General features: G+C 44.9%; 1 protein-coding gene across 12 annotated transcripts in view; it reads right to left on the bottom strand.

Moving 5' to 3' along the window:
• LOC123994441 (inactive histone-lysine N-methyltransferase 2E-like) overlaps window positions 1-18469 on the bottom strand; it is a 35623-nt gene extending 17154 nt beyond the window's left edge. For 4 of the 12 annotated variants that reach the window (XM_046297022.1, XM_046297026.1, XM_046297030.1 and 1 more), the window contains exons 1-3: window positions 18149-18469; window positions 7990-8174; window positions 3619-3733 (exon numbers count right to left, since the gene is read on the bottom strand). In XM_046297022.1, coding sequence (XP_046152978.1) covers window positions 3619-3733; window positions 7990-8060 — 186 coding nt within the window. In that variant the 5' untranslated portion in view covers window positions 8061-8174; window positions 18149-18469. Of the gene's footprint in view, window positions 1-3618; window positions 3734-5414; window positions 5533-7989; window positions 8175-18148 lie in introns of those variants that run through there. The other 8 variants (XM_046297029.1, XM_046297032.1, XM_046297034.1 and 5 more) reach the window with 5 other exon arrangements.
• Window positions 18470-21758: the final 3289 nt, after the last annotated feature.

Here is a 21758-nt window from a genome sequence, read left to right as displayed (position 1 = left end):
AAAAAGTATTTAGTCAGCCACCAATTGTGCAAGTTCTCCCACTTAAAAAGATGAGGCCTGTAATTTTCATCATAGGTACACTTCAACTATGACAGACAAAATGAGGGGGAAAAATCCAGAAAATCACATTGTAGGATGTTTAATGAATTTATTTGCAAATTATGGTGGAAAGTAACTTTTGTTATTGACCAAATACTTAATCTCAATTTGTTATATACCCTTTGTTGGCAATGACAGAGGTCAAATGTTTTCTGTAAGTCTTCACAAGGTTTTCACACACTGTTGCTGGTATTTTGGCCCACTCCTCCATGCAGATCTCCTCTAGAGCAGTGATGTTTTGGGGCTGTTGCTGGGCAACACGGACTTTCAACTCCCCCCAAAGATTTTCTATGGGGTTGAGATCTGGAGACTGGCTAGGCCACTCCAGGACCCTGAAATGCTTCTTACGAAGCCACTCCGTTGTTGCCCGGGCGGTGTGTTTGGGATCATTGTCATGCTGAAAGACCCAGCCATGTTTCATCTTCAATGCCCTTGCTGATGGAAGGTTTTCACTCAAAATCTCATGATACATGGCCCCATTCATTCTTTCCTTTACATGGATCAGTCGTCCTGGTACCTTTGCAGAAAAACAGCCCCAAAGCATGATGTTCACAGTAGGTATGGTGTTCTTTGGGTGCAACTCAGCATTCTTTGTCCTTCAAACACGACGAGTTGAATTTTTACCAAAAAGTTATATAATTTGGTTTCATCTGACCATATGACATTCTCCCAATCTTCTTCTGGATCATCCAAATGCTCTCTAGCAAACTTCACACGGGCCTGGACATGTACTGGCTTAAGCAGGGGGACACGTCTGGCACTGCAGGATTTGAGTCCCTGGCGGCGTAGTGTGTTACTGATGGTAGGCTTTGTGTGGCTCATTCACAGGCTTCTCATCTTTTTAAGTGGGAGAACCTGCACAATTGGTGGCTGATTAAATACTTTTTGCCCCACTGTATGTCAAATTCTGATTCAACAACAGCAAACGGCCACTTATTTCCAATATGAATTGTGTTGAATTGGAATTTCCTTTTCGTTATTCACTAAGCAAAGACTGCATTGCGATTGGATATGGGTTAGGGTCAGTCTCCTCCCCCAGGTGAGTGAACTAGCCTGGAGGAAGCTAGCTACCCTAACTGATGATCAACCAGGAGGGAAAGAGTTCAGCTATATTAGGTCTGGTAGCGGGTGAGAGAGAAAGAGAACCAGAGAGAAGTATGCTATATAGCCAGTACTGTATGACAGTGTACCGTAGTGTCCTGTATGACAGTGTACCATAGTGTCCTGTATGACAGTGTACCATAGTGTCCTGTATGACAGTGTACTGTATTTTAGTGTACGGTAGTGTCCGTGTACTGTATTATACTGTATGGTAGTGTCAGTGTTTTGTATTATAGTGCATGGTAGTGTATTAGTGTACAGTAGTGTACTGCATTATAGTGTACGGTAGTGTCAGTGTACTGTATTTTAGTGTACGGTAGTGTCCGTGTACTGTATTATACTGTACGGTAGTGTCAGTGTACTGAATTTTCATGCATGGTAGTGTCAGTGTACTGAATTTTAGTGTACGGCAGTGTCAATGTACTGTATAGTGTACGGTAGTGTCCGTGTACTGTATAGTGTACGGTAGTGTCCGTGTACTGTATTATAGTGTATGGTAGTGTCAGTGTTTTGTATTAGAGTGCATGGTATTGTATTAGTGTATGGTAGTGTACTGCATTATAGTGGACGGTAATGTCAGTGTATTGTATTATAGTGCATGGTATTGTATTAGTGTATGGTAGTGTACTGCATTATAGTGTACGGTAGTGTATTATACTGTATACTGTCAGTGTTTTGTATTATAGTGCATGGTATTGTATTAGTGTATGGTAGTGTACTGCATTATAGTGTAAGGTAGTGTATTATACTGTATACTGTCAGTGTTTTGTATTATAGTGCATGGTATTGTATTAGTGTATGGTAGTGTACTGCATTATAGTGTACGGTAGTGTCCGTGTAATGTATTATAGTGTATGGTTGTGTCCGTGTCCTGTATTATAGTGTATTATACTGTACGGTAGTGTCAGTGTCCTGTATTAGTGTACGGTACTGTATACTGTACGGTAGTGTCAGTGTCCTGTATTAGTGTACGGTATTGTATTATACTGTACGGTCGGTGTCAGTGTCCTGTATTATAGTGTATTATACTGTACGGTAGTGTCAGTGTACTGTATTAGTGTACGGTACTGTATACTGTACGGTAGTGTCAGTGTCCTGTATTAGTGTACGGTATTGTATTATACTGTACGGTCGGTGTCAGTGTCCTGTATTATAGTGTATTATACTGTACGGTAGTGTCAGTGTACTGTATTAGTGTACGGTACTGTATACTGTACGGTAGTGTCAGTGTCCTGTATTAGTGTACGGTATTGTATTATACTGTACGGTCGGTGTCAGTGTCCTGTATTATAGTGTATTATACTGTACGGTAGTGTCAGTGTACTGTATTATACTGTACGGTAGTGTCAGTGTCCTGTATTAGTGTACGGTACTGTATACTGTACGGTAGTGTCAGTGTCCTGTATTAGTGTACGGTATTGTATTATACTGTACGGTCGGTGTCAGTGTCCTGTATTATAGTGTACGGTCGTGTATTATACTGTACGGTCGTGTATTATACTGTACGGTCGTGTATTATACTGTACGGTCGTGTCAGTGTCCTGTATTATACTGTACGGTCGTGTATTATACTGTACGGTCGTGTATTATACTGTACGGTCGTGTATTATACTGTACGGTCGTGTATTATACTGTACGGTATTGTATTATACTGTACGGTAGTGTATTATACTGTACGGTATTGTATTATACTGTACGGTAGTGTATTATACTGTACGGTAGTGTATTATACTGTACGGTCGTGTCAGTGTCCTGTATTATACTGTACGGTCGTGTCAGTGTCCTGTATTATACTGTACGGTCGTGTCAGTGTCCTGTATTATACTGTACGGTCGTGTCAGTGTCCTGTATTATACTGTACGGTAGTGTATTATACTGTACGGTAGTGTATTATACTGTACGGTCGTGTCAGTGTCCTGTATTATACTGTACGGTCGTGTCAGTGTCCTGTATTATACTGTACGGTAGTGTATTATACTGTATACTGTCAGTGTTTTGTATTATAGTGCATGGTATTGTATTAGTGTATGGTAGTGTGCTGCATTATAGTGTACGGTAGTGTCCGTGTAATGTATTATAGTGTAGGGTTGTGTCAGTGTCCTGTATTATAGTGTATGGTAGTGTCAGTGTACTGTATTATAGTGTATGGTAGTGTATTATAATGTACGGTAGTATCAGTGTACTGTATTATAGTGTACGGTAGTGTATTATAATGTACGGTAGTATCAGTGTACTGTATTATATAGTGTACGGTAGTGTATTATACTGTACGGTAGTGTCAGTGTCCTGTATTATATAGTGTACGGTAGTGTCAGTGTCCTGTATTATATAGTGTACGGTAGTGTCAGTGTCCTGTATTAGTGTACGGTAGTGTAGTGGTGTGTATTGCAGTTTAGTGTTGAAGTGGAGTGTACTCACGGCGTAGGGCAGCCCAATGTAACTGTGGGAGTGGTGAGAGCTAATGCTGTAGATCTGGTGCGGGTAGCTGGATTTCTCCACCACCACAGGGCTGGCCTCTACCGATTCTGGTCTGCTGGACAGAGAGAGAGAAACAGAGTCAGGAGGGTGATCCCATTCACAACGTAACAAAGAAGAGAGATCTGTGTGATGTAAAATGAAAGATAAGACATACAAGAGGGACAGAAACAGCAAGAAGGGGGATTCCATTTACTACAGAGAGAGAGAAGACAGAGAGAAATGAAAGCTAGACATGAAAGAGGGAGAGAAACGGGAGGGAGATGAGTGTAGCGATAAACGACAGGTAGTGAGAAAAAGGGTAGAATAGGAGAGAGCGCAGAGAGAACCTCCTCATAAGCAGTGAGTGTTTCTACACCTGCATTGCTTGCTGTTTGGGGTTTTGGGCTGAGTTTCTGTACAGCACTTAGACATCAGCTGATGTAAGAAGGGCTTTATAAATACATTTGATTTGATTTGAGTGTATTGCTGTGCTTCATTGAGTCTCCTCTTCTACTGGCTTAATGAGGAGTGTTTATTTGGGAGGGCTTTAGGGGTGCTGACAGTGGTTGTGACAGAGTGGAAGTTGCCTGCCCCTCATATCACCTCAGCTAACTGGACAGAGCGGATAGCACGGCTAATAACTAAAATGGGGGGCTCAATCTCTCCACAATATTTAAACCTGAACCCCATTTCTGGAGGACACACACACACACACAACATTGACACACGCAGAAACAATAACAGGCATTCACTTCCGTGAGATCATTTATCAAACTGGTAAATCCACTTTTATTCTATGACATTGCAGTGGTGCAGAGAAAGCCTGTCTGGCTGTTTGAACATGAAACCAAGGACATGGGGGTATGGTTAACTAGGCTACTTCTCATTGGCATTGAAGGAGGGCTTCAAAAAGAAGACAAGTGGGATTGGCAAACAGACAATAGAGAGGAGATGAAGGAGGGAAGGAGAGAAGGAGTGTTGGGAGGAGTGGCACTGTCAGGAGAGAAAGAGACCAGTGACAGCCCAGGCAGTTGAGACTCCAGGCTGATGTCATGACAAATCAGAAGGCCAACTGATGTTCCAACAACTAATACTGCAACTCCTACACACAGACAGCCTGTTGGTCAGTCATGAGGAAGAAACTCCACCAAATCCTCCCCTTCTCCTACAGGATAGTCCAGACAACTGCTACAAGGTCAAAGAGAGGGAGAGAGAATAGAGATGCCCCCAGGTGTATCCGAGGCTGGCTTAGCACATCCACAGTCATCTCAGAAGCAGAGGCTAAATGAAACCTTGACAAGAGGCCAACTGCCCTGCCAAGAAGTTGGCTAACAATGCAGAGTACAAGAGAAAAGCCCACTAAACAAACTGGACCGCTTCAAACGTACCGTGTTACAACACGTATACGTGGTCTGATGGTGTAGTAGAATGCTATGGCTATATGGCTCAAACAGGCTATGTAGCATATTTGGACATCGAGTACTAGGAACAGCTGACACACAAACCCTAAATAATAAACAGAAAATATGTGAAACACCATACACACACAGCCCCGCAGAAACAATTCCAGACAGTAACTGGAATACATGACAAGCCAGTAGCAGCACAGTAGGGTAGCAAAACTAGGCTACTCAAACAAGTGGACGTGCCACGTGTCAGCATGTTAAAGTACAAACACACCTCTCCAATGCTCCAACCCTCCCTCTCCTTCTCTCTAGACACCCCGTCCCTCCTAGGGTAAAGCAGCAGTACAGTACCTGGTGGAGGCAGTCTTTCACCCCTAGTCTCCCCGCGTGCTGCACACCACGACCTCTCAATGCTCGCTGTGCAGCACTTCCTTAAACATGGTATTGGCGCTCAAGCAGCAGGCGCTTTGTGTCAAAGTGAAAACGTAAGTGCCTGTAAAATGGTCTAGGGGCGGGCCCCGGGGAAGGTGTGTGTACATCTCGCTGACACACACACACACACACACACACACACACACACACACACACACACACACACACACACACACACACACACACACACACACACACACACACACACACACACACACACACACACACACACACACACACACACACACACACACACACACACACACACACACACACACACACACACTCCCCAGGGCAGAGAAGTAATCCAACCCAAGCCAAATCCAAATAAACTTTAAAGTAGGCTACTGAAAGCTGTGTGAATGATTTACTTGGGTAAAAATATATACTTCATAATCGGGGATTTGCATGGATGCAGCATGCATCATTCAGTGGTGAGAGAGAGAACATTCATCTATTAAAATGAAATTAGTGATCGTATGAGGAGTCATTAAAATGGGTTTATTGTGTTTTCCTGGGGTAGTCCCTTTGGTGAGAGGGGGGGGGGGTGATAGACAAAGGAGAAGAGAACAGACATGTGATGAGCGAGTTTGTTTGATGGATGGCGAGGGGCCATGTTTGGTTTCAGTGTGAGTGGCCAAAGGGACTGAGACTGACTGCATCAATCACGTCTGTCTCATAGGAAGTCAGGGACGAAGACACAGAGTACATGATGCCATTGTCAAATCACAATCACACACGTCCAGGGGGAAGCTATGAGATGTGAGACACCGGGAGATTCAGAGAGCAGAGACAGCAGAAAGAGACAGCAGAGATGGAACAGAGGTGTTAATTAAACAGACAGCTAGGCATGTGCTAATCATAGCTCCCAGCTCAAGAGAGAACTTAATATGGAGCAAGAGATCACACACACAGACAGACAGCGAGGGAGAGAGACAGGGAGAGAGAGACAGACACAGAGAGAGACACAGAGCGCACTCCTGCACAGCCAGCCAACACACACCACTGCATCTTTCAGAGGGAGGTGGAGAGGCAGTGACTGCTCGTCTGGGAGTAGTACTGCTGTTCCTAGGGTTAGCAAGTTAGCACACTAATGCTAACCTCTGTCCTGTGTTGAACACGAGGGCCTCGAAGAGCAACAAGGATCTGTGTCTTGTTTTATCAGTAGGGTAGCCCTAACCCTAACCCTGTCCAGCGTTGCATATAATCGATGCAGTGCGCATTTGCGAAAAAGGACCGTCGTTGCTCCAACGTGTACCTAACCATAAACACCAATGCTTTTCTTTAAATCAATACACAGAAGTATATATTTTTAAACCTGCATATTTAGCTAAAAGAAATCCAGGTTCGCAGGCAATATTAACCAGGTGAAATTGTCACTTCTCTTGCGTTCATTGCACGCAGAGTCAGGGTATATGCAACAGTTTGGGCTGAACGCGACGGGAACCATTTAAACGCCTTAACCACAAGAGGGCCACCTGTCATTCAGCCCGGTGACCATGGCAATGGCTCCTGCGCAGTGCGGAAGGGAGACATTGGGGAGGTTTCTATGGCAACCAGCTGTGGCCGCCTGCAACAGCTCTTAAGGCGGGGGGAGTGACACGGCCCCATTTAAAGAGACAAGCCCTCTAAAAGCAGACCTTTATGTTCTTCAACCACATGAGCGCAGAGGATGTCTCTCTTATTTGTCTATAATCTTTGCCAGTATCCCTGAGGAGAGTATAGGGAATACTGTGAGGAGGGTGGTATGTTGTTGCCATGGCGACATGCTCCACTTCCCTAACAAGGTGCACAGCGTACAGACAAGGATCAGATGCGTCATTTTCAGAGTAAAATTCTTCCTCCACCTGGTGGTGTCAGGTTGGTAGGAGTCATTCTAAATCATGACATTGGCTACACTGACATTGTATTACACAGAAGCAACAACTCAGAAACAGAAATTGAACAGTAGGGTGTGTGATGCTAGATAGTCATAAACACAGCATATGTTGTATTTAAGTGACATGGTCTTCTAGCTCATATCGTCTCTACAAAGTGTGTTTTGTAATATACGGAACTTGGGTGGTCAGATTAGGGCATGGAGAATGTCTATGGGAAGTGATGGGTGTGAGACGGTGAGTAGTGCTATGTATGTGATCAATGGCAGTGATTGACCAGGCCTGTCCCTTACAGTAGACAGCAGGGCTATGGAGCCCCTCAGCAGGGCTAGAGAGAGACACAGAAAGAGAGAGACACAGAGAGCTTTAGGCTGTAAGGGGGAGATATGGTCGACAGACACAGACAGATGACAGGCCAAATTAAAGTGAATGAGGAAGCTGGGGAGAAAGGATGAAATAAAAAGAGAGAGCGGGTGAGAAAGAGATGCGAGGGGGGATGACAGCAGCAGACAATGGAGGAGAGGCAGAGAATGAGTGAAAAGGAGAATAGAGAGTAAGAGAAGGGTGAGATGAATCATGAGATGGTGGGTTGGGCCTGAAGACGTTGGTATACTCACTCCGAGCCTGCAGCCATTTCCAGGTATGAGGTGTCTGCTGTGTCCACCCCTACAGGGATCACTATGCTCATGACGTTCTTTGCTGATCAATTCTTGTCCTACTGAGTCCAGAGCATGGGAGTCCAAAACACTGAGGCATGCCAGCCACAGCACTCATTGCAGACATCTAAGTGCATCCACAAGGCCTGCAAACACACAGAAAGACAAGGTAGTTAAGCATGGTGAAAAAGGGGCAGTCACCTATCTGAAACTAGGGTATTTCCAGGAATCAACATGATTCATAAATTCAGCTGTATGAGATGTAGGTACTAGCTAACTGCTAGTAACACAGAAAATAAACCGCACGATAGGAATTTCCCTAGTAAAGCTGTCAAAGAGAACCATCGCCCACCTCACTGGCTACCTGAGACATTAATGGATGCAAGGGGGAAGAGAAGCTATCGTAAGGCGATGCCTGATGTCGGTAAACTGGTCAAACGCGACCTCTTCACAGACTGCCAGGAATGCAGGATGCTGCGGTGGCAGTGTTCCACCACAAGGGGGTATGAGAGAACACAGAGCTCTGACTGGCGGCCATTAATGGAGGAGGAGAAAGAAAAAACGCAACACAGAGACCATCTTTTCGTCGAGCAGGATTGTTCTATTGAGCAGAACAGCGTACACACACACACTCTCGCTCTTTAAAAGGAACACACACACACACACAGACGCATAATCCTTTAACGCTGTAATTAGAGCTGTCACAAGCCCCTGGCTGTCTGGATGTGAAAGCCAGTGTTAAATAGGCATCTTGTCTCACTCTCCCCCTCTCACACTGTTTGTTCAGCATTGCAGGTGGACAGAAGATGCATAGAAAGACTAAGTCAATAATTAACTCCATTAGATGTCAGACAGACTGCAGCCTCTGTCTGATGAAGAGAGAAGTAGGACGAGGGACTAATGGTAGGTTGACAGACAGAGGTAGCCACTCCCGCTAACAGGCAATAACAATGCTACGTACATAGATTAACTAGACCTGTCCCAATTAGCCAAAATACAAACAAACAGTGGGTGGTAATGTACAGGCTATTATAGCTTATAGCCTACGTAATGCAATGCATGTGTCCAGACAGGGGCATATGGGCTGGCCCTGATACTGAGAGCACAGCGTTGTTGATAAATGGGATTAGTGGGAGGGACACATGCCAAGACAAAATAGGCTGGAGTTCACACCTTTGTGTGTGTACCAGGCCAGGCATCCAGCAGAGAGGGCTCATCTCTGACACACTGCTATAAAAATCTAGACATTTCAGGTTTACTAGACCGCCGAAACATTTTTAAAGTCCCTTTAAACAGCAGGGCCCATATCACAGCACAGCTTTGTGTGGCTCAATTAACAATAGAAACCAATTGTTGCTGGAACATCTCCCCGTAACAGGGCACTTAGCCAGACCACTGAAATGACATAAAACCTTTTTTGTTATCTCAAAGGCTCAGTATGTTTTGGTGTAGTAAAAATCCCCTCCTTCGGAAACAGGCCGTCTGTTTCCAAACGTTTTGCTGTGATCTTCTCTGCCTGTCTAAGGGAATCCTGCCGTCACTGCTCAGGAATGCACACACACACACACAGATAACCCAAACCCCCTCCCCTTCTAGACCCTTGCACACATTCCTTTGCTGGGAGGCACCCAGGGGCGCGCATACACACACGGCACCAGGGCCAGACACATTCAAGACACACAAAAGGGGGGTTGGAAAAAAGGCTAACAAGTACAGTACAGCATTCCTGACTAAATCTGAGCGCTGTGACTGCCTCCGACACTCCTCCCACTTCCTCTAGCGGAGCTGTCTGTCACACGGGACCAACATGCCAAAAAAAGCAGAGGAAAAAGACAAACACTCCCTCACTCTTTCTCCACCTCGCTCCCTCTGCACTCTCTCGCTGTGCCCCATCCACCCCACCCGGATGTCTCTCTCCTCTTCCCAAATAAACCTCAGAGCATGGAAGGGAAGGGGAGTGCCGCAGACAGGGGAAAGGGGAGGGAGAGTACAGGAGGGAAAGGGGGAGAGAAAGACAAAGCAACAAAATGTTGATGGCAGAACACTAGCTAGTCAAGCGAGGAGGAAAGCTGTGGTGCTTTTGTCCCCCATTCCCCCTTTCGTTCTGTCTGATGTTCTCTCATCCCAGATCTCACAGCGCTGCAGGGAGCCTTCCAAATGATCCATCTACCCTCTGTTTGGGAGAGGGGTGGGGGAGGCACCCAAACTCCTGTATGGGCACTAGGGTTCCTCGAGCACAGGCACAGCAGCCTTCTGAGACTACGTGTGAGAGTAGAGCAGAGACTAGAGCTGAGCCCACTCTCCCCCTCTTCTCATTTGCCCTCCTCCCTTTCCCAATCCCCCCTCCTCACCAAGGCCACAGTCACGTCATTGTGTTGGGGAATAACTTTCCTTTTCAGACAGACCAGTCACTGAACTGCATTCAGCAGGGAAAACACACACACACAAGCACACTCGTGCTAGGCTCGTTGGGGCCACTGTATGTCAGAGCTTGTTTTCATTGAGGCTCTTTGGGCCAAGTCTCAGTGTTTGATTTTGAGCCGGGAGAAGAGAACGATGGACATAAAGACGGGCATCTAACGGACGCCGCGCTCCTCCTTCCCTCTATGTTCCCAACAGAGCTGAAGTGACCATCCTCATAGGCTGAGTCATCGCAGCAGCCAGCCATGAGCGCACACACCAAAATAAAGACACTCCTATACACTGGAAAAAGACACCATCAGAATGTCACAACCCTGCCTTTCACAGTGCCCAAACAGGGCTACTCTCTGCATCAGCTGTCCTAGACACCATCAGCATGTCACAACCCTGCCTTTCACAGTGCCCACAGGGCTACTCTCTGCATCAGCTGTCCTAGACACCATCAGCATGTCACAACCCTGCCTTTCACAGTGCCCACAGGGCTACTCTCTGCATCAGGTGTCCTAGACACCATCAGCATGTCACAACCCTGCCTTTCACAGTGCCCAAACAGGGCTACTCTCTGCATCAGCTGTCCTAGACACCATCAGCATGTCACAACCCTGCCTTTCACAGTGCCCAAACAGGGCTACTCTCTGCATCAGCTGTCCTAGACACCATCAGCATGTCACAACCCTGCCTTTCACAGTGCCCAAACAGGGCTACTCTCTGCATGAGCTGTCCTAGACACCATCAGCATGTCACAACCCTGCCTTTCACAGTGCCCAAACAGGGCTACTCTCTGCATCAGCTGTCCTAGACACCATCAGCATGTCACAACCCTGCCTTTCACAGTGCCCAAACAGGGCTACTCTCTGCATCAGCTGTCCTAGACACCATCAGCATGTCACAACCCTGCCTTTCACAGTGCCCACAGGGCTACTCTCTGCATCAGGTGTCCTAGACACCATCAGCATGTCACAACCCTGCCTTTCACAGTGCCCAAACAGGGCTACTCTCTGCATCAGCTGTCCTAGACACCATCAGCATGTCACAACCCTGCCTTTCACAGTGCCCAAACAGGGCTACTCTCTGCATCAGCTGTCCTAGACACCATCAGCATGTCACAACCCTGCCTTTCACAGTGCCCAAACAGGGCTACTCTCTGCATCAGCTGTCCTAGACACCATCAGCATGTCACAACCCTGCCTTTCACAGTGCCCAAACAGGGCTACTCTCTGCATCAGCTGTCCTAGACACCATCAGCATGTCACAACCCTGCCTTTCACAGTGCCCAAACAGGGCTACTCTCTGCATCAGGTGTCCTAGACACCATCAGCATGTCACAACCCTGCCTTTCACAGTGCCCAAACAGGGCTACTCTCTGCATGAGCTGTCCTGTCCTTCATTAATCACTGTGCACAAGCTGCCAGGGCTCCCTCTGTGCTTTACTTCTGAAGGTGAAGCCATACATCAATAATACAGGACATTAGAGATGTAGACCTACATTGTGTGTATGCGTGTGTTAGAGATTGGGTGCCACCAGTGGCGAGTAGATAAGTTCTACTGTGATGTTTACCATTGACCACCTATCGCGCAGCAGCAAACTGCACTGTGTCCAGACCCAGTAAAAGGCATTGGAGAGAGAATGATGTTGCTTTGTCCACATCCACACTCTGCAGAGTACACTAACCAGCAGACAATGGCCCCAGGCCAGCACTCTCTATGTGTGTGAGAGAGTGAGTGAGAGACAGTGGGCCCTAGAGGCTACTCTATACACATCAGCCTACACACTTTGGGCTTGTACCCTGTCAAACGAACGCGCACAGAGGGTAAATGAGGGATGTTCAAAAACAGGGATTTTTGCATCTCCCATCTCAGGTGCAGGGTACAGCCACCCAGCCAGGGTTTCCAGTGCAGTACAGCCAGGTTCTGACAGCTGGTCTGGGGCGGCCGTGTTCTGACCTACTCTCCCTCAGTACACCCTCCTCTCCTTAGCACAGCACGGCACCATTTGACATTCTTAAATTTGATAAGGATGACCGATGACAAACAAAATCATTGATTTGCATCGAGCTCGCCTGTCAACCTGTCTTGTCTATATTAGGAAAGAAAGGTCAACTGCTCAAACCAAATAAAAGTCAGACTTTTAGGCTAAAATCTAGCTTTTCTGTGCCTGGTGTTAATCGTAGGCCTAGGTTTTTTTGCCCATATTGTGCAGCCCTACGTGGCAGTGTTGCAATTATGTCAAATGAGTGCAAGAAATGCAGAAATTATTTTTGGATTAGGTTGAAAACAGTATAAAACAATCCGAATAGAGAAAGACTCAATGAAATCACCCTAGGGCCTTGCACTACTCATAAAGCTTATGTACAACATTTATTTAAAAAACATGAAATACCATAATAAAAAAGGGGAAAAATAAAGTGATATGATATGATCAATTTCTCACCTGGCTCACACTGGCGTTATATCACCAACCACTACATTCACCCTCGCCTCCACGGAGTCTGCCCAGTACCCAGCGTGCCTTGCACTAAGTAAGTAGCATTAGCATGTAGCACAGCAACAGGAAGTGGGCAAGGCTATGGAAGTATCAGGATTGCTGTTGCAGCAGTCCCAGCCCAGGGACACCTATTTGGGAGGTAGTCTAACTAACGAAAGGCCCATTTAACAAGGGATCCTCTACAGCCACCCAGCACCGCAAAAAAAACAGGTTACCTGAACCCTGTCTCCCTCTCGTGTGTGACCTATGCGACTGTGCTGGGCCTCAGAGCAAGGTAAGCCTACTATGAGCTACTAAAGTCCTGACTCTAGCTCTACACAGAAAGGGAGGACACTGGAAGCTTAGAACCACAGAGCCAGGCAGCCCCACAGGGTAAAACTACCCAGGCTGGCAGTGTACTGTTGTCTGTTATTCTCCAGGGACAGAGGGAACAACACAAACAGCACTCTTTATAGTAGAGGACGAGGCAGGCAGAGAGGAAGTCAATAGATTCTCACCAGCTCCATTGAGCTATGGCCTTCTTCTGTCCTACCCAGCACTGCGTTCGATACAGCAGACTAGCAGTAAACATCCTGTTTTGTGAACTCCTTCACTTCCCTGTGGCCCACTGTCCTGGCTATTGGCCGCTCGAAAAGCCTTCATAGCTTCTCTTATTGAGCCCTTCATGGATGTGTGTGTGCGCCTGGGGTTGAGGTGAAAGGAAAGGTGTCACCCGAGACAGTAGCGAGAGCTCCCTGCCACACACTCCTCTGTCCCCCAGGGGGTGGCAGGCAGGCAGGCAGGCCACTCTCTCTGTCAACACAGCCAGAGAAGGCAGTGTGAGTCAGTGTGAGGCAATTTGAATACGGCACAGTTAGGGAGACTTTTAGAATGCCATGAGACCGTGACATGGTTACAGTAGCATGACTGCCACGAAGCAAGAAGCGCTCCAGCCCCGTGCATGGCGTCTAGCACCAGGACAGAGGCCACTGTCCCTTTAAGAGGAAGAAGAGGTAGGTGACTGGGGATTGTGTATTATATATCAGCTTCTGATTAGACACAGCAGGACCGCTCTCATCCAGTATTTATAACACGTCCACACAAAATGGAGACATTGTTGCTGTATTCAGAGAGGCCAGCATCGAGGGAAACAGTTGTTTTTTTACTGTGCCAGCTACATCCAAACACACAGGCCTCGCTCCTTGTCAGATGATTCCAGCCTGCAGCGGTTCAAACCGGTGTCTATTTTACTTCTCGGCAGAGGCCCACGTCTCCCAGGGCCTCTCTGCATCTAGGTCTCCACTGCATGAGTGACATCACAAACGTATCATGACATCATTCACTTGGTGGAGGATGAATCCCACTATGAAATGATAAGCTGTGAAGCAGTGTACAGCAGTCTGAGGCCTTACTTTACCCCCACTGTTGACAGGCATTTGTGAAACAAGCACCAGTGTCAGTGAAACGAAAGATCAGGAGTCGCAAGCAAATGCGTGCCTGTATCAGAGTGTCAGTCAGTCAGCTGCGGCAGCGACGATAGCCTACACAGCCCTCTCACTAGGCTCCTCTAGAGAAAGAGAGCAGCTGCACAGCCTCACTGTGGGGAAAACTGAAAACACCTCTGCATCCAATGATATGTCCTCTTGCCATCGAATGGCAGAGGGGGAATTAACATAACCCTCACCTCATAAGGACACAGAAGACTAATTAGTGCAGTCTTGGAGAATCAAAACAGAATAGATTAATGGCAATCTCTCTCGGCAGCCGCCATCCAAGATGGCCACAAATCCGGATAATTTTCTGTTCACTTAAGGAGGAGTCTCTTCCTACATGGCTATGGCAACATGGGGTCATGAGGAGAAAAAAAAAACACTGGGCGACTGTCTCAAACTGGCATTTGGACAGAGGCTGCCAAAGTTTGCACCACAGAGAAGTATCCAGCATCTTCGGTTTGTCTCACAGGCCAGCAGAGAGGAGGGAATGGAGCGGTGTAGAGCTGCCTGCCTCACACCATCCCAAAGCTAGAGCCACCATCAGGGGACGGAGCCATACTACTGTGAATGGGGCCTGGGCCGATGGAAAAATGTCACAACACATGAAAGGAAAGACATTCACTGTCAGAAGATTGTTTGGGCAAAGTGGAGTCATGTGTGCATGTGTGAAGTGTAGCCAGGCTAGTTTAAAAAGCCTTGTTGGGGGACTTGGGTTCTTGTAATTTCTATTAGGAGTGATATAGAGCTACTCGCTGGCCAGCTGTGTGTTATCATGAACTTTCAACACTGTCACCAACCAAAACAAACAAAAAAAATCTGGCCATTTATTTTCATTGTTGAGTTATTTGATGACGGGCATCTGTTCTGAGCCTGTAAGGATCTGAGAGGGGGAGGGGCAAAAGGAGGGCAGCAGGTCTTTGTCAATGTCAAAGGGAAATAACCAAGTCACGGCTGTTGTTTCATTCCCCCTTCACATAACTCAACGCCTTTGGCCACCAGGTAGGACTTGAGAAACTGCCTGTTTATCTATTCATTAATTTAATGTGAAATAGGCAAATTTTCCAAATTGGAAAATACAATTGAGACAAATTAGCCTATGTTCCAACGAGCTAGGCCTAACCACACTGAAATCTTCCTAGCTAATTTAATGACTGAGTTTCTAGTACAAGTCATGCCCTAACACTGGTAAATATTACACAAGCACATAGTTCCAGCCATGACACAAATCATGGTTGTTGTGACCTGCTTGTTCTATGGTTCATATCCTTTAGATAATTACTACTTATTAACTACATAGACATACTTACCCCATAAAATAGCATTGATGTTAAATGAACCTACCATTCGACCACAGTAAGAGAATGGGTAGATAAATGATAGTGAATTATGAGATATTAAAAATGACCGCTAAGTGCTTTCTACAAACACATGAGTTAGACTAGTAGCCTACGTACTGTTAAATGTGGTAACTTAGTCCAACTTGCCAGAAAAGGGTGGGAATGTTTAGTGTTGGACAAAGTATGAGGTCAAAGAAGAGTGGGGGTGGTAATAAACCTCATTGTTCTTTATACAAAGTGCTGCGTTTGTATCCTGTTATGCAACTCCTCAATATGACAACATGTTAATAACTCGGCCAAATTCAGCAACTACAATAAATATGATCTGACGTATATTGCGTTGTAGTACAAATTGTATATACACCCTGCTCCTAAAATACAATGCATCACGAAACACAATATTAGCAAAGAAATGTGATTTAACGACACGAGGGGGGGGGGTATTAGCTAACCAGACAATTGGCCAGCGAATCTCAAACTTGATGTTTGCATCAAACGTGGACATTGTCATTATTTAAATGTACGACAGAAAGCGGTCTTTAATAAATATATCCCATTGTGCACTAGCTTGCCCGTGACTGTGTGTCGGCGTTGCAGTCAGCTCAGCCGATAGGGGTGTGGAGGGCTGAACGTAGCTATTAAATTACCACAACATCAAGCCAAGCCGCCATTTTCATAGCGCTTTTCTAAGGACAGCGAGAAAACCGTGTAACTGGGGGACGGACCCTCGCCACGAGAAGAAAATCCCCAAGAAAGCAATCAATCGTCTTTCAGACATTCTTACTTAAGTATCAATCTGTCGATGCCGTTTCTGTGTAGTTATTATTTGAAAAATGTAGAATCGTCGATAATTTAGCCGGCTGTTTAGCTAACGAGCCATGCTAGCTGCAATGGCTTTCAAATATACAAAACGTTGGTTAGCGAGTCTCGGCAATTTAACCATTGTCTCAAGCTACGTAGCTAGCGGCTAACAAATTACATTGGGCCTATGTCTTAAAGTTATTGTATCAGTATTTGAAGCTTTTACTACTACCCGACTGTTACATCAGTTGTAGTACTTAGCTAGCTAATATTAGCGTTCGAACTGCGGTAAACGTCGTTACGCTGGCCAACGAGGTCTTTAACATGGAAAGATTAGCTACCTAAGCTAGTTATTAAGGCAACTTGGCACGTCATGGTGTGAACAATGCGCAAAGTTAGCACGCTTGCTGAATATACATTCTCGCATTTAATGATTTCCCTTTGAAATAACATTGAGACAATATATTGTAACCAATCGCACAGTTTAAACGGGCAGAGGCTACATTGTCAGTGGAGGCAAGATTCCCCGATTTGAGCGTCCCCTCCCCCCACGTTTGCAGCAGTTAAACCACATACCCTTTGAATCTAAATTAAGGGATATAATGCATTTGTCGGCTAGCAACAAAATAGAAGGGTGGGAGGTTACCGGTCCAATAGCCGTTCATCTCGTGACTGAGGCCTCTAGTTTTATATCTAAAAAAGCATTTACACAATTGTGGACATGCGATTGAACTTTGAAAATAAATATAATGCAACTACAATTTCCGGAAATTATACGTAATCTTTAGTTATCTAGCTGTATATGTAAACAAAAGCCCTGTCAATGCCCTCTGCGCAACACCACATTGTGTGGACTTGTTGGCTAGTTATTAATAAACGGAAATAAACCATAGGATCAACAAGAAGTGCACTTCCAACCACATATGAAAATCTGTAACTAGATAAAGAGAACGGATGTGTTAAACCAAGCCAGTCGAACAAATTCATACAATTCATGATGTACTCGTTCTGTAAGTACATTTACCACTAGCCTATTGCATGGGAGTACATTGGCAAACTGGCCATCCTTTGGGGGCTGGTTGAAAAAGAGAGCGGGGTAGTTCTCCGTGCCACCTAGTTAACGTTCCGTTCGACTGCAACAGCATACCGACATTGCAGGTACAGCTAACTAGCCAAAATAGTTAATGTTTGATAAAGTATTGATTGCCTTTCTCTTCATTAACAAACAATCCAATTCAGAAGCAGTAGGTTAAATCTAAAATTCATATGCGCTAACGTTAGCTAGCTAAACACTGCACACTGTCTTAACTAGCAAATGCTAACAGTTGCTAGCCAGCTAATACAAGCTAACGTTACACCAAAACAACTCTAATTCATTCTAAATAAGTGGCTCACTTATATAAAAAAAAACTCTGATTTGCTACGAGAGTGTTAGTTATTAACTAACATGTAACTATAGCGCCATCAGCATCCACGTAGCTAACGTTACTAGCTACAGTAGCTAGCCATGAGAAACCAAGTCGGTAAGCTGGCTAGCTAGACTAACTTGATGAGCTCTTGAAACTAAGAAAACGTATAAGGTAGTTTTAAAGCGTTTTACTTACAGTTAAAGTCCACTCACTGTAGATACCCTGAATAAAGAAACAGCGACCTGGGTGAGACCCCCGTCGCTAGAGCCTCGCTCTCTACACAACCAAAACAATAGCTACTTCACTCCACACTGCGGCTCCATAAGGTTTAAAAATATTTTCACTGATAGCAGTCTTCTTGAGACTCCCCCTACTGTAATTAATTTTCGTTGGTAGTTATTGGAACCCAATAATGACAGTCAGTTCCGAACCGTTAAAATTGTGTCCTACCTACGCCGACTGTTGGAAATTAGATCCCCTCTACCCTGTCTCTTTTCCCTTTGCAAAAATGGCGGCCCTGGCAGGACTACCGTGACTCCGCCTCCTCCAGCCCCATCAACCCCTAACCCGAGCCCCGCCCCTACACTCTCCGGGGTCCACGGCCCAAGATTACAGGGGCTCTGTGAAATTAGATGGCTACATGCGTGTTCACGCGTCCGTGCCCTGCCTGTTCTGTAGTTTTGTGTCTGTAGTCCAAATCTTGCCACTGTATGATGCCGCCATGCAGGATTTATGTGAGTTCAGTTGCAGAGAGTTGGTTCTAGAAAATGACATATATAAACTCTTATCTTAATTTATACAATATTATCTCCAAACTTTATTTATAACAAATGTAAACATTTATTGGACTGGTAAAGAATGAACATCTCAGATTGTGTGAGCACAGCATCTCATGTGTTCAACAACGAATTAAAAATGAATCCAATTCCATGAATAGAATAATACCTCTTTATTCTCAATTAAAACATTTCATAACAATGTACAATTTCCTTAAACTGCTTGAAAGATCAAGCAGCATGATGCAACACAAAATTACAATACATGACAGATACAAGGCATAGACTAAACTCATGTACAACTCCTGTATGTAGTGTTTTTTTTTCAGATCACATGTTTTCTTTTCAACATGTATCTGAGAACAATTTGTACACTGATGTGTGAGGGGGTAAAATGTGCGTAGTCAGTACTTGACATGGGCAGAAGTTTAGTGGAGTGGAGTACCTGCACTTCAGATTATCTACTGCATGAGCTCCCCCACCTCCTATAGAATATTATCTCAACGTATTGTGGAGCTCCTGCACCTAAATATAAACAGTACCCAAAATGAGTACTGGCACCTACAGTATTTCAGTCCAAGTCAAACACTGTGTGTGTGTAGTCAATGCCGTTTCTTAGCAGCCAAGGACAAAGTCCTGTTGCTTTTATTACTTCCTCTGGAGGAACTTGTTGAATTGTCAGCCCTTTCCCTCCTGTTTCGCACTTCTCTCAACTGCAAAGCAATCTGATGTGCTTTTGTCAACCATATGACCATGATGTCTGACACAGAGACATACCATGTTCTACATCTATGTATGTCTGCCATCTCACCACCGCTCATGTCTCAAAGATTCCTTCATTCAAGTGCTCGTTTCACTTTTATCCTACTGCAAAATGTGAAACTTTGTTAAAATAGTAAAACAAACAGAAATATATTGTATTGTCACTGAGGTCCATGACACGCCTTCTGTATCTGCTACAAATAAAACAAACCCATGAATGGCAATTATTAGGCCCTACTTACCAGAGTTTGAAATTAGCATCTAGATCTGTTGACCAAGGCAGTAGGAGGAAAACAAATATCTTATGTAACCCACTTACACAAGAGCCCATTCTTTCTTTGATTTAACTGAAGGCAAGGTGGGTGGCAGGCAATACTGACCAACAAATAAACACAATCTACAAATGGAAGCATCATGTGCTATTGTTAACAAGTACATTTTACTCTTGATTGCTGTTACAGTATTCCAGTCTTTCAACAAAAAAACTGCACTGTCATGAATACATGTTATATGTCGGCCTAGTTCAATATTACTGACAACAATGCATATAGGCTACAATGAAGAGGTCAAGGCAAACGGATCGTTGCATATGTCAAGTAAAATGTCTCCATGTACAAAAGAGGTGCGTTCAACTGTGCAACAATGTATTTTAAAATCCGTTGGACATCAGGGTACGTGTCATTCGAATTATGGCTCCTGCGAATCTTCCAATCCTGTTCACATATACAGTCATTGCCTGTTCACATGACATTACAGTTCGACCTCCCCTCCCCCACTGAGATCTCGCCAAACCGCATCCCCGCGCGCACGCGTAATACTGAAACAGGGCTTTCTCGTCTGCTGGTTGAACCAGATCGTCTTGACAAAGTAGATGAGCCTTCACAACTGCAACAACTTACAATCATTTTCGGAAATCTTATAGCAAACGTAGGTTATATTGTACAGCAGTCGTTGGGCTATAATACGGTATATATATAATTTTATTTTATTCAGAGTGTAGGGTTTTCATTATTACAATATTTGACGTTATCAAGAAGTTGCCTAGTCGTTTCCGGGTGGTTTGATTGGGATGAGGTTTCGGTGGTTAAAATCTAGGGTAGAATCTAATTCTCTCCTTTTCGCAAAATGGCGTTCTTGTTTTGATAGATTGACATTGCTCTCCGCCAATGATGCATGAATTGGCCTGTTTTTGCAGAAATGGTTGGCTTCTGATGACATCATTCGGACATCGGTTGTAGGCGGGTTCTGAGCTGTGAGGGGAGAGTGGCGCAAACGGAGAACTTGCAGAGCCAGGCGCCATTAGGGACGAGTCAAGAAAAACAATGCATTGAAATGCAAAATAAATATGGGATGAGCAATTTATTGCTGTTCGACCATAGGAATTACTCCAATTAATTCGCCATTCAACGTATTGTATGCAGAAAGCTATAGATCACTTTCCGTATTTTTGTTAAATTGCAACAACGTAGCTGGTAGCAAATAAGATGGCGCCTGCTGTTAGCGATCATGCACGTGCATAAAGCGCACTGACTAGGCGGCGGCACCGCGCGCACTCTCGAGAGGAGCGCGGAACCATACTATACTGTCTTGGCGTAAAGTCTTATTATAGTTTATACTGTATTTATGTATTTCCTATTTTGCTATTTAAACCGAAATGCAGACTGATGAGCCAACTTATCTTTAATTACATAAGTCGAAACATGGATGGATTTACGGTCATTGTCTATGAAAATGTAAAAGTGTCCAACAAAAGCTGGACTGAACACTGGCATGAAAGGGAAGAAACTTCACATTTTTGCAGGACTTTAAAGTAACAATTCGATTACAGCTGGATACATTACAACTGATGGAACGCGAAGTTAGTTGCAAATTTGATATTTTAGTAATATTTTCCCCAAGGACAAAAGCAACTGTCAAACCGCTTAGCTGTTGATAGGGAGCATAGCGCTTTCCGCCATGTTGTCCCACTCGGTACTCAGATTCATTAATCGGTAAGTGGCGAATAGACTCTTCACAATTATCCCAGAGATTAATTGCTCTCGTAATTTAAATGCTCATTAACCATGTGTACCTGTCTTTTGCCACTTGATTTTTCATAAAACCTGACTGCCGTCTTATAATTTCCCTCCACCTGAATTTACTGTACTGGATACGAAACAAATGGACTGCATTTTCTGCTACTGCGCACCACTCACCCATGTCCTTGGAAGACATGTAAACAAAGGAAGGAGGTGCATGACGTTCCAACATAAAACCTGTAATGAAGA

Source organism: Oncorhynchus gorbuscha, linkage group LG14 (genome assembly GCF_021184085.1).
Source record: "Oncorhynchus gorbuscha isolate QuinsamMale2020 ecotype Even-year linkage group LG14, OgorEven_v1.0, whole genome shotgun sequence".
NCBI lineage: Eukaryota > Metazoa > Chordata > Actinopteri > Salmoniformes > Salmonidae > Oncorhynchus > Oncorhynchus gorbuscha.
The sequence above is the reverse complement of the archived record's forward strand: the minus strand, read 5'-3'. Positions and strand labels throughout refer to the sequence as shown.